General features: G+C 36.6%; 2 protein-coding genes across 2 annotated transcripts in view; one reads left to right on the plus strand and one right to left on the minus strand.

Moving 5' to 3' along the window:
• Nucleotides 1-410: 410 nt before the first annotated feature.
• Nucleotides 411-5558, minus strand: LOC149838120 (Got1/Sft2-like vescicle transport protein family). The gene is made up of 6 exons (XM_090007592.1): nt 5404-5558; nt 5228-5281; nt 4746-4819; nt 3018-3135; nt 2877-2935; nt 411-772 (listed from the first exon to the last, which is right to left on the minus strand). The coding sequence occupies exons 1-6, from the start codon at nt 5536-5538 to the stop codon at nt 694-696; spliced, it is 519 nt and encodes a 172-aa protein (XP_089863718.1). The 5' UTR covers nt 5539-5558; the 3' UTR covers nt 411-693.
• Nucleotides 5559-5755: 197 nt separating this feature from the next.
• Nucleotides 5756-12042, plus strand: part of LOC149838121 (uncharacterized) — a 12370-nt gene continuing 6083 nt past the window's right edge. Inside the window, exons 1-2 of the mRNA XM_090007593.1 lie at nt 5756-6013; nt 9734-9905. Of these exons, the coding sequence (XP_089863719.1) occupies nt 5878-6013; nt 9734-9905 (308 nt within the window). The 5' untranslated portion in view covers nt 5756-5877. The remainder of the gene's footprint in view (nt 6014-9733; nt 9906-12042) is intronic.

Raw genomic sequence — 12042 nt, forward strand, 5'->3', positions numbered from 1 at the left:
CCTATCCAATGACTCTCTCTCTCAACCCAACAATCCTCCTCATGGTGGTCTTTGCTAAGACTGATAAACAAGCTCAACTTAGACTGTTTGAGCTTAGCTCGTTAAGGCTACATCCCTTGCCTTCAGCTTTGATTGGCTAAACAAAAGTGAAGAAGATCTATTCCACAAATGAATCCACAAGGAATTGCAAAATCTGGCTATGTAGTAAAATGGACTCAAAGTTTGCTCTGCTACCAGGAGATTTGGAAAATATTCCTTATTACACAATCAGATGGATTTGATTTCATCAGCTTCCACAAGCAAAATCTGCTTCCATCATTTATCCATGGATGTGTTTGGTAGCATGTGAAAGCACAACCAAGTACATGAAAAGGTCACAATTCATTGGCACCAAAGTTTAGACTGACGCTCTTGAGTTTGCGTCAGTCAAATTTCATGTGATAAACGGTTCATCTTACATAATTTTAACCAAGATGAGGAGCAGCAAAGAGTAATCTTCCCTCTCAGAAGCAGAAAACATGAGAAAGTAGCCACCAGGAAACATTTACATTAACAATGGTACATGCTCAGATAAATTTTACAAGAGATCCTCAATATGGAAAGGAATGTACTGTTCCATGAGAAAATCAAATTTCTTCAGCAAAGGTTTGAAAAAGACAAGTACCCACTGACATGAATCATGAGAAACCAAACCTAGAACTCGGTGTCGAAGCAAGACATCATGACTTTAGTAACCATGGACCGTGCAAAAGGAATGTAGCTCAAGCTATACCTGAAAGAACTCCGAAACAAGGACAAGAATCAAGAAGTGCAAGAAACCACACAAGTTCTACGTACACCAAATTTACATTTCTTTTTTGCTACATGCATTTTGGTCCACCTCTCTGGCTTTATAGAACAAGAAATAATAATTCCAATATTTTTGTGTGTAGGTTAAACCAAAATCATTCAATCAACTCCATCTACCTTATCCATGCAACCAAAAGGAACTGGCTTGATCCTAGGTTCACATAAGTCTCTAACGTGTTTTTACTAATGACAAAATTCATTACAGATAGGTTGCTCAACTTTCATTTGGAATCTCCAGCAAAAAAAAAATCATAAAAGGTTCACTTTAATATGCCTACTTACACAATCGCTTGTTGAAAACAAATATCAGAAACTGCATAGTGCAAACGCAAGATTTACCACTCCAGCACATATTTGCGGATAAAAGAACCATAAAATGTGTCATGAGAACTTTTTTTTGTTTATCTTTTACCACTCATTACTTTCTGTAGGTTTTATGACCTTGATTTTGACTGGTTGGCACAAGAAGATGTAAGACCTAAGATCTTGCAATTCATGAACCATTTCCATGTTTAACAATAGCAGGATCACTTATTGTATTTTAAGCTAAAGTTTACTGAAGCAACAAGATCATGATTTAAGTTACTTTGATTGGAGGGCGTTACCATGCCATTGCTAATCTTGATCATCCTATTTCTTAAATAGAAGCCCTAAAATCAACTTCACTAAGCCAATACTTTGCAAGGCTATAAATGATGAATACAATTCCATATTGCAAAAGGTTAGAAGATAGCATTTTGATTTACAAAGAAGAACAAATTCTAGGTTGCAAGTGAGAGTCAAAAATAAAAGATTAAGAGACAACTCTATTAAAACTACAATGCACAATTTAACGGCTAAATGTTATTTATGATGATAAAAAGAATTCGCCCTCTTATCCTGTCAAGAAAAAACTAATTATTTGCACATCTGGAATAGGTTTGAGGAGAACAATATGCTGCTCAAATGTAATATCATTTCAGTGTACCATGATGATTAACTTGTAACTATAGTTGCTTTTCAAAGATAAGTTCAGGATTCTGACATTTTTTGGGTGAGTTTTTATTTATTAAATAGGACTCATTCTCATGATGCTACCAAAGATGCATCTTTTGGACTGGTGATGAATTTGCAGACTAGTGCGACTCCTAATCAAGCCTAGTATTGAAATTAAGGTCATTTTCATATTGAGTATAGTTTTAGTTTCAAGTCATTAGCTTGAACTTAGTTATGTTATATATGAATTAATGTTGTCCCATTTGTTTTATCCCTTGTGTAAGAGTTACCTGGATATTAGCATTTCATCTGTAACAGGATTTAACAACCAAGAGTCAAGAGTCCATATAAAAAACTAGATGAATAGCCTTAGAGTAATAAAAAATGAAGTTTGTTTATTGAATAAGAATTGATTTCTTTTATTTTCCAGTGTAAAGCTAGAAAACCTAAGATGTCAAGCCTTGATAAAAGACCTAGTATGATGCCAGCCCAACCTTTGGAGTGGTTCCAAGGATTGTCTCTCTTGTTTCTGCAGTTCCCATTGAAAACAAAATTAGCTTATAATGGGTATAACTTTTTCACTACAATGTAGGAAAGGCCACTGAGAAGTTAACAAACTATGGTAAAGTCAAGATTGCACCGAGTCAAGGAAAGGCCATGAATTCAATGTGATGCTCATATTACATGCAAACACCTGGCATAAATGGCAAGAAATTCTAGAGATATAGGTTATCATGCAAAAAGCAACCATCTCCTAGATATGAGTTCTCTTGACTGAGATCTTTGAAGCATCTTCTAAAGCTAAATTCAGGCATCAATTTTTCAGAAGGATGCTATTTCTACGCACCAACTCACCCAATGAAAAAATTTGATGAACCAAGGAACAACTAGAAGCATATTACACAAAGCTGTTCGCTTAAAGTGGATTTCTAACCAAATGAGAATCATGGCATTTTGTGCATCATAGATTCATATGTATGAGCCAAGGAGCAAAAACTTTTATGTCAGTCATAGAGACCAAAATTATTGAAGATGGAGAGGTACTAACTTACCAAACTAGTGCACCAAATTCAAGGATGATGGCTAGAAGAGTTAAAAGCTTGCTGTGGACCTACAAACAAGGAAGAGGAGAGGCAGTTGAAACAAATATGAAAAAGAAAATGGTTTAGCAGATAAATTGCACTGAAACTTACATAAAGAGCAAATAACAGTGCAATAATTATGCTCCCAATATATACAGCAGTTGCATACGCACGCACTGGATCAACCATCATCCTCACTTGTCTTTTAGGTCCTATAAGAAAGGCTGTGCTGTCATACAAAAGACTCCAACTTCAGCACAAGGAGAAACATACACAACTTGAAGCATAGTGACAAGCGCCATATTTTGAATTTCTCGTGATTTTATTGTGAGAAATTCAAAGACCATGATATTCCAGATAAAATCATGCAAACATCAAAACATCACCTATTTCTATATATTGTCATATTAATGCAATATTATCGTGATTTAAATAATTGTTCTTCATTGATAAAATATTATAGAAAATTCCAACTTCAATGAGCCATAAATAAACATTGCAAGCTCAAGTAGTTTACAAATTAGAAGTGCTCAGTTTTTCCATGAGAATCCAGTTTTTTTCAAGATCAATCTTCTAGCAAAAAATGAGCAAAAATAACACAAAATGAAGCGTTTACTTCTAGAATATAAAGAATATAGTTGACACACATACATTCAGGATTCAGCATTTCAGTAGGTTACCAAGGGTACGTTCGGATGCCTCAACTCGCATGGGATTTGGAATCAGAATGATTTTCCATTCCCCAGGGCAACCGTGATTTCGAATCAGAACACAGGCTGCCTGAAATCTCATGTTCGGAAGAACATGAGATTTCAGGCATTTAGAATCGCTTTCTCAGGTTCCCCTGAGAAAGCGATTCTGTGGGAACGAACAGAATGTATCAGGCATTTAGAATCGCTTTCTCAGGTTCCCCTGAGAAAGCGATTCTGTGGGAACGAACAGAACGTACCCCAAGTATCTAGTGCCTTTCAAGTGCATTGTAACTGACAAAGTATGTTCCCGAATGAAAGAGCAAATGAAACAAGATTATGTGAAACCCAAAAAAAAAACACATTAGTGTGTGTTCAAGTTCTGCCTGGATGATCTAATTGCTGTAACACTAACTGATGACAGTTCCACTAGTAGTTATCACAATCACACACACTGCATGGGAATCACTTCCCAGGAAGCAGAATCAGAATCGAGGTTCCCAGTTATAGGATTCCTGATTTCTAGTCATCGGAATCTTGATTCCTATGACTGGGAATCCTGATTCTTTAAGGAATCATGATTTTCATGAGATGAGAATCCCGACTCCTTTACATAAGAATCTTAATTCTCTCAGTTATCCTGATTCCTATGTTCAGAAATCACGATTCTCTCAAGAATCTCAATTCTTTCACAAATTCAGATTATTATGCTTATACAAATTTACATATCACTTTTTAAACATTTCTTCACACTGTTTCCTACTTGCTTTGCACTTCTCGAATCATCTAAAAGTTTGAAATGACTGAGTCCCAGTTTTGGTTCCTATACCACTTTCCTATTCTGATTCCCATTCTGGCAAATATGGTCCCACTAAATAAAACAAACTAAAAAGATAATCCACAAGAAGATGCACAACGGTTTCAATAAGGTGCCTGTGCCTGAAAAGTAACCGAAACTAAAATTTCAACTAGTCAACAACAATTGCACAAAGTTCCTCATTGGAAAAAACTAAACACTCTGGAGGCAGATCCAGTAACAACATTGCTCTATCACAGGATAGATGACAACAAAATGCAATTATATCAAAACATGTAAATGCATACAATATCCCTTCCAAACAGCTGAAGAGAGAGAAGGAAAAGAACAGACCTCCCAAGCGCAAGCAGATTTCCAAATGTGAATGTTACTGCAAACTTGATGGGATTCAAGAAGACTAGCATCGACTGCAAATTGAACAGAAAAAAATAAAAAATCCAAAAAATAAGAGGGAGAGTCTATACAATGTCTACGAACGACAAATAAACACAATAATCCCAGAATTTCATTAATCAATTTGTAGAACTAGCTGGACTAAGCATGACATACGCATTCGATTGTCTGCTTATCAACTAAGATTCAGCATTTCGCGATACAGAAATAAGCAAAAGAGATGAATGGAAATTTCCTCATAAATCTAAATCCGCGGAAAGTTAACTCGAGTTCTTCAAAAATTGCACAGAAATAGTCACAAGAATTGGTATCATATGCATGAAACAATTTCACCACAGAATACTTCCAAATCACAATTACAGCACAGACGCACTGAAGAGATCGCAACTAAATACCAACAGAATGGAAAAATGAACACATACCAGAAGGGTACAAGCTAGACCAGCGACGAAGCACACAGCAAACCCATAAATTCTCTGTTCTCACAGAACATAAAACAAAAAAAAAAATGAAAATTATGACTAGAAACCATATTCAACAACACAAGCAAAGATCAAGGAATCAGGAAACGAAAGGGGGTGGAGGATGGAGAGTAGACCTGCTTGGTGGATAGCGTGCAGTTGCGGTTGAAATCGTCGATGAGGGAGATGTTGTCCTCCGGGAGCTGCTCCTCCTCAACCTCCATCCCTATTAGGGTTTTCACCCTCGACATCGCCTCGCTCACCTTCTCCATCCTCCTCCTGGATCTCTGCAATGGCGGGGACTAGCAACTAGTTGAAAAAGGTCTTACACACAACCACGGGGTCTACTCTTTTTTCGTAACGGATCGGATTTATCCGATTCGATTCGAGGAACGAGATTGATTCGGTTCGAACCGAGTCTCGCCCTTATTGAGAAACCCGCCAACACTGAAGGTAGCGTGCGACGTACGTGCCCTCCTTTTCCCTCCCTGCGAAAAAAGAAGCCCCCTTTTTCCTTCGTTCGCCTGAGAGGGAAAAGGAAATGTTTTTATAGTTGTTATTACTATTAGGAGGGGAGAGGAGTTGCCCAAAATTAAAGAAAAGTTGAGAAGATGAACGCGAATGAGAACAAGGGTTTGCTGTGGAAGAAGCTGCCCGTGGTGAAATCCAAACACCTTGGGAAGCTTGGACCTGGCTTTGGGTATGGAGCTGGCTGCGGCGTTGGTCTCGGCGTCGGTCTCCTCGGAGGTATCATCACTTCTCTCTCTCTCTCTCTCATTTTCTTTTCTTGCTTTCATCTTTAGGGAATCTCATTTTTTTTTTAAAATTCCGCCTTATCGTTTTCTTCCCCTTTAAGCTTCATTTTGTTGCATTTTATGAAGATGGGTTTCTTAAAACTCATGGTAGTGAGTGAATTCTTGTTGGTCGTTGTTATTGTGATAGAATATGGATTGCCCACTAAAGTAGCCTTTGTCCTTGATAAGCTTTTTGAAATGGGGGAATGGTTGTGGTTTCCCTAAGATACAGGGGAACTGTTGAGTGATGGCAGTTGCTCACTACCTTCAAAACTGCGGTATATTATGAGCATAAAGATTACTGAAATAAGACTATTATGCTATTGCCCCATCCAGACGGAGACATTCCATAGTAGTATACGCAAAAAGTACCTAACCAGTTCATTGTTTTGATAATTTATGGATACATGCTACGATCACCACGTTGGTGGTGAATTGGGCTTATCTTTGGGATGCAATCTCCTCTTTATTTACTATATCAAGAAAGAGCTAGTTCCTTTGATGTTTCAGGATGCAACGTGAACCTCAAGAGATAAATGTGATGTTTATACTTTATGGGTGATCATGATGCGATGAATTTGTTTTCGAAGTTTGTTTGGACTCAAGAATGTCCATTTGGTTTTTCCTTTGCATTTTACATATTCTATTAATCATTCTTGTTATCTACACGTGAATAGTCTTAATTTTTAAGCTATTATTTTTTTGGGTTAAGGCTAAGCCATTTCCTGATGGCACTCTTTTGGTTAGGTTCGAGGCTTAGGTTACCTCATAATCAATCATCCGCATTGCACATGTTGTTAATTGTGCAAGTTCTTTGCATGCTAAGAACAAAAACTCTGCACAAGATTCAAGTGAAACCTATGTCAACTGTTATACATTTCATTTGCTCACTCAGCATGAGGTGCATGCATGACACGAGTTAATTTTTAGGTTACGGGCTTTCTCGTAGAATTTAGGAAGCCCATGATTTTATTTCTTTCTCTTCTTGTTACCTTTTGTCAATCTGCTTCGAGAGAATAAAGCTTGTACGCCTTCCTAGTATTTTTTTGGGTCTGGGGAGCCATTCGACTTGATTCCAAGGTCTTCACCTATATCCTAAAAGTCACAACCGAAAATAAACCTCTTTCATGGGAATTAGTTTATCCATCTCAAGAAGTGGTTAAGACAATGACTGAATTTTAGGGATCCAGTACTTTTACAATGGATTCATGTGAGTTCATTTTTATCTTCCATGTGATTTCACTTTTATTGTAGCTTATATCACATGGATACAGCTGCAGATACATGGATACATCCATTTTTATTAAGTTTTCAATAGGACTAGTATATAAGGGAATACAGAACGGGAAGCCAAAATGGAGTATCCATGTGACATAGATGAAGAATTTGTTTTTTGCTGTAACCAAATGAAAAGTAGTAGAATGCTCTGAAAATTGAGTACGTAGATATCTTTCAAGCACTTACAAGTATTATATTCTATTTGGGATCTGGTAGTTGGGCATGAGTAGATCTGGGGAGGGCTGCTTCAAATTTCAAATTCATCATGAAGTTGTTGCTTGGGAGAAAGATATGCAATTGGGTTCTTGAGCAGGTAGTTGAGGATCTACGCTCTTTGTTTTGCCCCAAGGGGCATGTCTATTTCACCATAAAAAGTGAAACCGTCTACATGCAAAAATCGTCCACTTCTCATGTGTAACCAAAGTTGAGAAAATTGTCAGGCCCAATCAGTAGGACTCATGTTTCCTGTTAATTGAAAGATCCCTATGAAATTCAAATTGCACCTCCCTCCTGGGGAGGTGCTTTCTTACTTTCTTCCTTATTCTGTGAATATAAAAAATGTTGCTTCGTAGTGGAACCTAGTCATTTGACTGTAGTGGAGCCTAGTCATTTGACTGTTTCTCAAGTAGCATGAAACAAACATCTAAAATTGGTTTCATATGAACCAATTTTCATATGATTTTAGTATCATACAAAAATCAAATCATGTGAGAACTGAGAAGAGATTTTCTCTTTCTTACATTTGGAACAAAAGAGCCCCAAAGCATATTTGGCAAATGTTTCATCTATGAGATCCTTGCAGATCCCAGAATTGGAGACCTTTCATTTCTTGAACACCCAAATCCCTATGTTGCTTAGCTGCCAAATAGAGCCTTATGTGCCAAATAGAGATGCCCATAATGAGAACCAATTAGAGTACTATTCTAAGCAAATTTTGTTTCTGCTAATTGTTTTATTTATTTCCGTTTTCTCTAAATTGCCAAATATTTCTTGAGATTTTCCTAAGTATAAATTATAATGATTATTTTACATTCTTTTGGGGAATCACCTTTCCAAGAAGTTGCTAAGACCAATTTTAGTGAGTGTGGTTGGTGCTTTTGCAAGGAACACAAGGTATGTTATTTCTTCATATAGCTTGTGCTGAAGAACAAACTTTAGGCGAAAATATTAATGTGAAAGATCTTCATAGCATCAAATTAGATACTGTTTGCAGGATATAACATTCTTGTATATCAAAACTTTTAAGCAGATGACTTATGCAGGGGCGGAGCCAGGAATCTGAACTTGGGTGGGCACAAACTCTAGTGCTGGGAAACGAGATGAACAGCTTGCCATTTGGCTTAGCTCGACTCAGAAATTGAGTTCACCGAGCCAAGCTCATCTAGCTCATTTAGGTAAATGAGCCGAGCATGAACATGGCAAGCTCGATCGGCTTGACTTGTATAGGTCATTTTACATATTGTATATTTATATATACTTTTATATTATATATATTATATACATAAAATGCATATTATATATGTTTTGTACATGAATTAAACATATATTTATATGTATTATACATATATTTTATATATTATCAAGCTTTAAAAAAAAAATTTAGAAGACGAGCCAGCTCATGATTGTCTCGCAAAGAGCAGAGATGTAGCCTTAACAAGCTAAGCTCGAACAGTCTAAGCTCGGCTTGTTTACCAGTCCTAGCAAACCCCTCCATTAGGGGGATCATTGGGTTGAGACAGAGAGAGTCATCGGGTAGGGGACGGGGTTACATGAAAGATCATTGGGTCAAGGTGGGCACTGCCCACCCTTGACCTGAACTCCCTATTAGCGAGTTTTTGGGTTAGGGTGGGAACATGCCCACCCTGACCTCAATGTGGCTCCGCCACTGGACTTATGGTGAATGAATTTCTTTATTATGCATCCAAACTTATGTTGGTGCTTTATCAAGCTTATCACACCATGGAAAGTATTGTTCCTTTTGGTAACCCAGGATTTCTCAAGTTTCCAACGTTCACATTTGTGAACATACAATCATATACATTTAGTACTTCACTAGTCATATGCACTACTATATGTGAACATACAATCATATACATTCAGTACTTCACACAAAAGCAATATGTGACTGTTGAATCTCAGTCATGCCTGACAGTATTTTTTGTGAAGTTAAAGAGGAAAGATTGTTTATGTAATTAATAGGATTAATTATTTCTGTTTGAAGCATTTAAGTTGAAACTCAAACGTTTAAAAAGTACATAGTGCTCTGCAGGAAAACCCTTGTTGAAAATTTTTCTGCACACAAACTTTTCATTGAGATCTGTTATTATTTGTTTAGTACATTTTTTCACTTCAGAGACTCTTGATTGAGAACATTGTTTTGTTTCCATGATGCTAGGTGCAGGCTTGGGTTTTGGAATTCCAGGCTTACAGTTTGGATTTGGAGTTGGTGCTGGATGTGGGATTGGCATAGGCTTTGGTTATGGTGTTGGAAGAGGCATTGCTTATGATGAAAATCACCGATATACAAATGTGGGGAAGTCTTTTAATTCTCAAGGAGACCTAACTCAGTATGTAATCCAGTTATGCAGATTTTGCATTTTTACTATACTGTATTTTTTATTTTATATCTTCACTGGAATAAGTTGGAAAATTCCCTACTAATGGTTGTATTCCATTTTTTCCTCGACTGGGTGCTTTTTGTATTCTGCAAGTGACGAAGTCTGCATGTTCTTCACTATGTGCTATGTTGAGCTTGATCAAGATATTCATGCTTTTACTGAACTTGCAGTAGCCACCAGCTGTACTTTTGAAGTAAAAAAGATAGATGGGATTTGTTTTAGAATAACGGATAAATGTTAGGAAGACATTGATGGTATTTTATTTTAATTTTTGTTTGTGAGTTTTCTTTTAGAATAACAGAGGTATTTGTGTTATTTTTAAAGGTATCTTTTCCTACTTAGGATGACATTCATGGTATTTTGAATTCTTTTTTCTTTATGCATCATAAAACATTCATGGTATTTTAAATTATTATTTTCATTATGCATCATAATATCTGTGGAAGCACTAGTGTCTATAGTTGTATACATCTGTACAAGTATGAATGCATTCAATGGCATGTTTGTCTTTTTATTTATACATAGGGACATTCTTTTTTTCTTTTTTGTCCATTTCTTGGGAACAAGCACAAATGAACCCCTCTTTTATGCCAGTTCATGTTCTAAACAGAGTAGGGGTAAAAAACCCCAAAACCCCAAAAGCCCGAACAGCTCAACTTAGAAAACCATAAAATACATGCTCAAATGTGAGGAAAATAAAGTTCATGTTAAAGGGTTAAAGATGAGTAAATGACCCTAATATACCTAAAAATCCTGACAAAACTTGCTGCACTTGTCAAAAAATGAACAAAAATTGCTGAAAATCATGCTTACGACAATGTCAGGGTTGTATGATGTATCCCATATCTAGATGTATCGTAAGATACATATGATGTGGATATGATACATACCTAAAACTGGCTTCTGGAGCGTATCATATGGTTTTTGCTATTTTTGGTATTGTATCATAATGTATCATATGATACATTATGATACTTAGAAAACTAGGTTTTGTCTTTGCAGTTCATTTGGTGACAATTTATGTGAGTGCCTAGATTGGTACAAATGACTTTACTTAGATTAGGGTCATTTACTCACCAGTACAAGTCCTACAAGGGACAATACACAAGCCAATCAATGGCAAATACATAAGATCACAATAGGCACCAATGGACACACACAAAAGAACACAAAAACATAAAAATAATAATCCTTTAGCAAGGTAGAATGCTTAGGAAAAGCATTAAGAAACAAGAAGGGGTTTTAACCCCTTTATATAGGCATTACAAGAACCAATATAGTCGTTGGGATGCCCCAACGGCTATAAATATGGCTGTTGGGGAGATCCCAATGACTATATTGGACTTTGTCCAATATACCCTCATACTATAGGAAAAAGACAAAAGATACAAAAAAACTGTACAAAGATAAAACTGCCCTTAATGGGCAGTACCTATTACATAGGTCTAAAAAGACTAAAATGCTCCTATAAGGGAAAAAACCTATTATAATAAAAAATCAGTTTTAAAATTATATAATACACACACACACACACACACACACACACACACACACATATATATATGTATATATATATATATATATGAATCAATACATTTTAATATAGGTGTTATTACAAACAGGAAAACTCTCTCTCTCTCTCTCAAGCTTAGAAGGGGAGCAATGGCGTTCTGAATTCCTCTTTGCTTGATGAACACCAAACACTTGCTGGAAAAATCTTTGCTCTCACTGCTCTTGGTGTTGGGACTCCCTGTGCGTAGGATGAGGATGGGGGCTTTCAGGGAAGGTTTGTGCAGGTGCACATCTGCTAGGATTTGAGTCACGACATTTCTATATGCTAGGGTTAGTATGATTCACTCTTAAGAACAGTTGGCACTGAATGTGTTGGTGGGCAGAAGCTTGGGTCATAAAATTCACTTCTGCACTTGGGAAAGTTTGAAATTCTGTTTTCAAAGCTTCTTGGTAAGGGGCAAAATTGTAATTTCAAATAACTAAAACCTTGACGTAATTTAACCTTGGGCTGTTTTAGTTAACCATAAGAAAGTTTGCGTGATTATGACAATTTTGAAAGCTTAGGTTTGTTTTT

This window comes from Nuphar pumila, chromosome 5 (genome assembly GCF_984573655.1).
Source record: "Nuphar pumila chromosome 5, dmNupPumi1.hap1.1, whole genome shotgun sequence".
NCBI lineage: Eukaryota > Viridiplantae > Streptophyta > Magnoliopsida > Nymphaeales > Nymphaeaceae > Nuphar > Nuphar pumila.

Excerpts from the sequence above, each read along its gene's own strand:
- LOC149838120 (XM_090007592.1), bottom strand. The coding sequence starts at position 5,538 with ATGGAGAAGGTGAGCGAGGCGATGTCGAGGGTGAAAACCCTAATAGGG. Across the intron at positions 5,282-5,403 it reads GCACGCTATCCACCAAGCAG|AGAATTTATGGGTTTGCTGT; the intron begins GTCTACTCTCCA and ends CTGTGAGAACAG. Across the intron at positions 3,136-4,745 it reads AATCTGCTTGCGCTTGGGAG|CACAGCCTTTCTTATAGGAC; the intron begins GTCTGTTCTTTT and ends TTTGTATGACAG.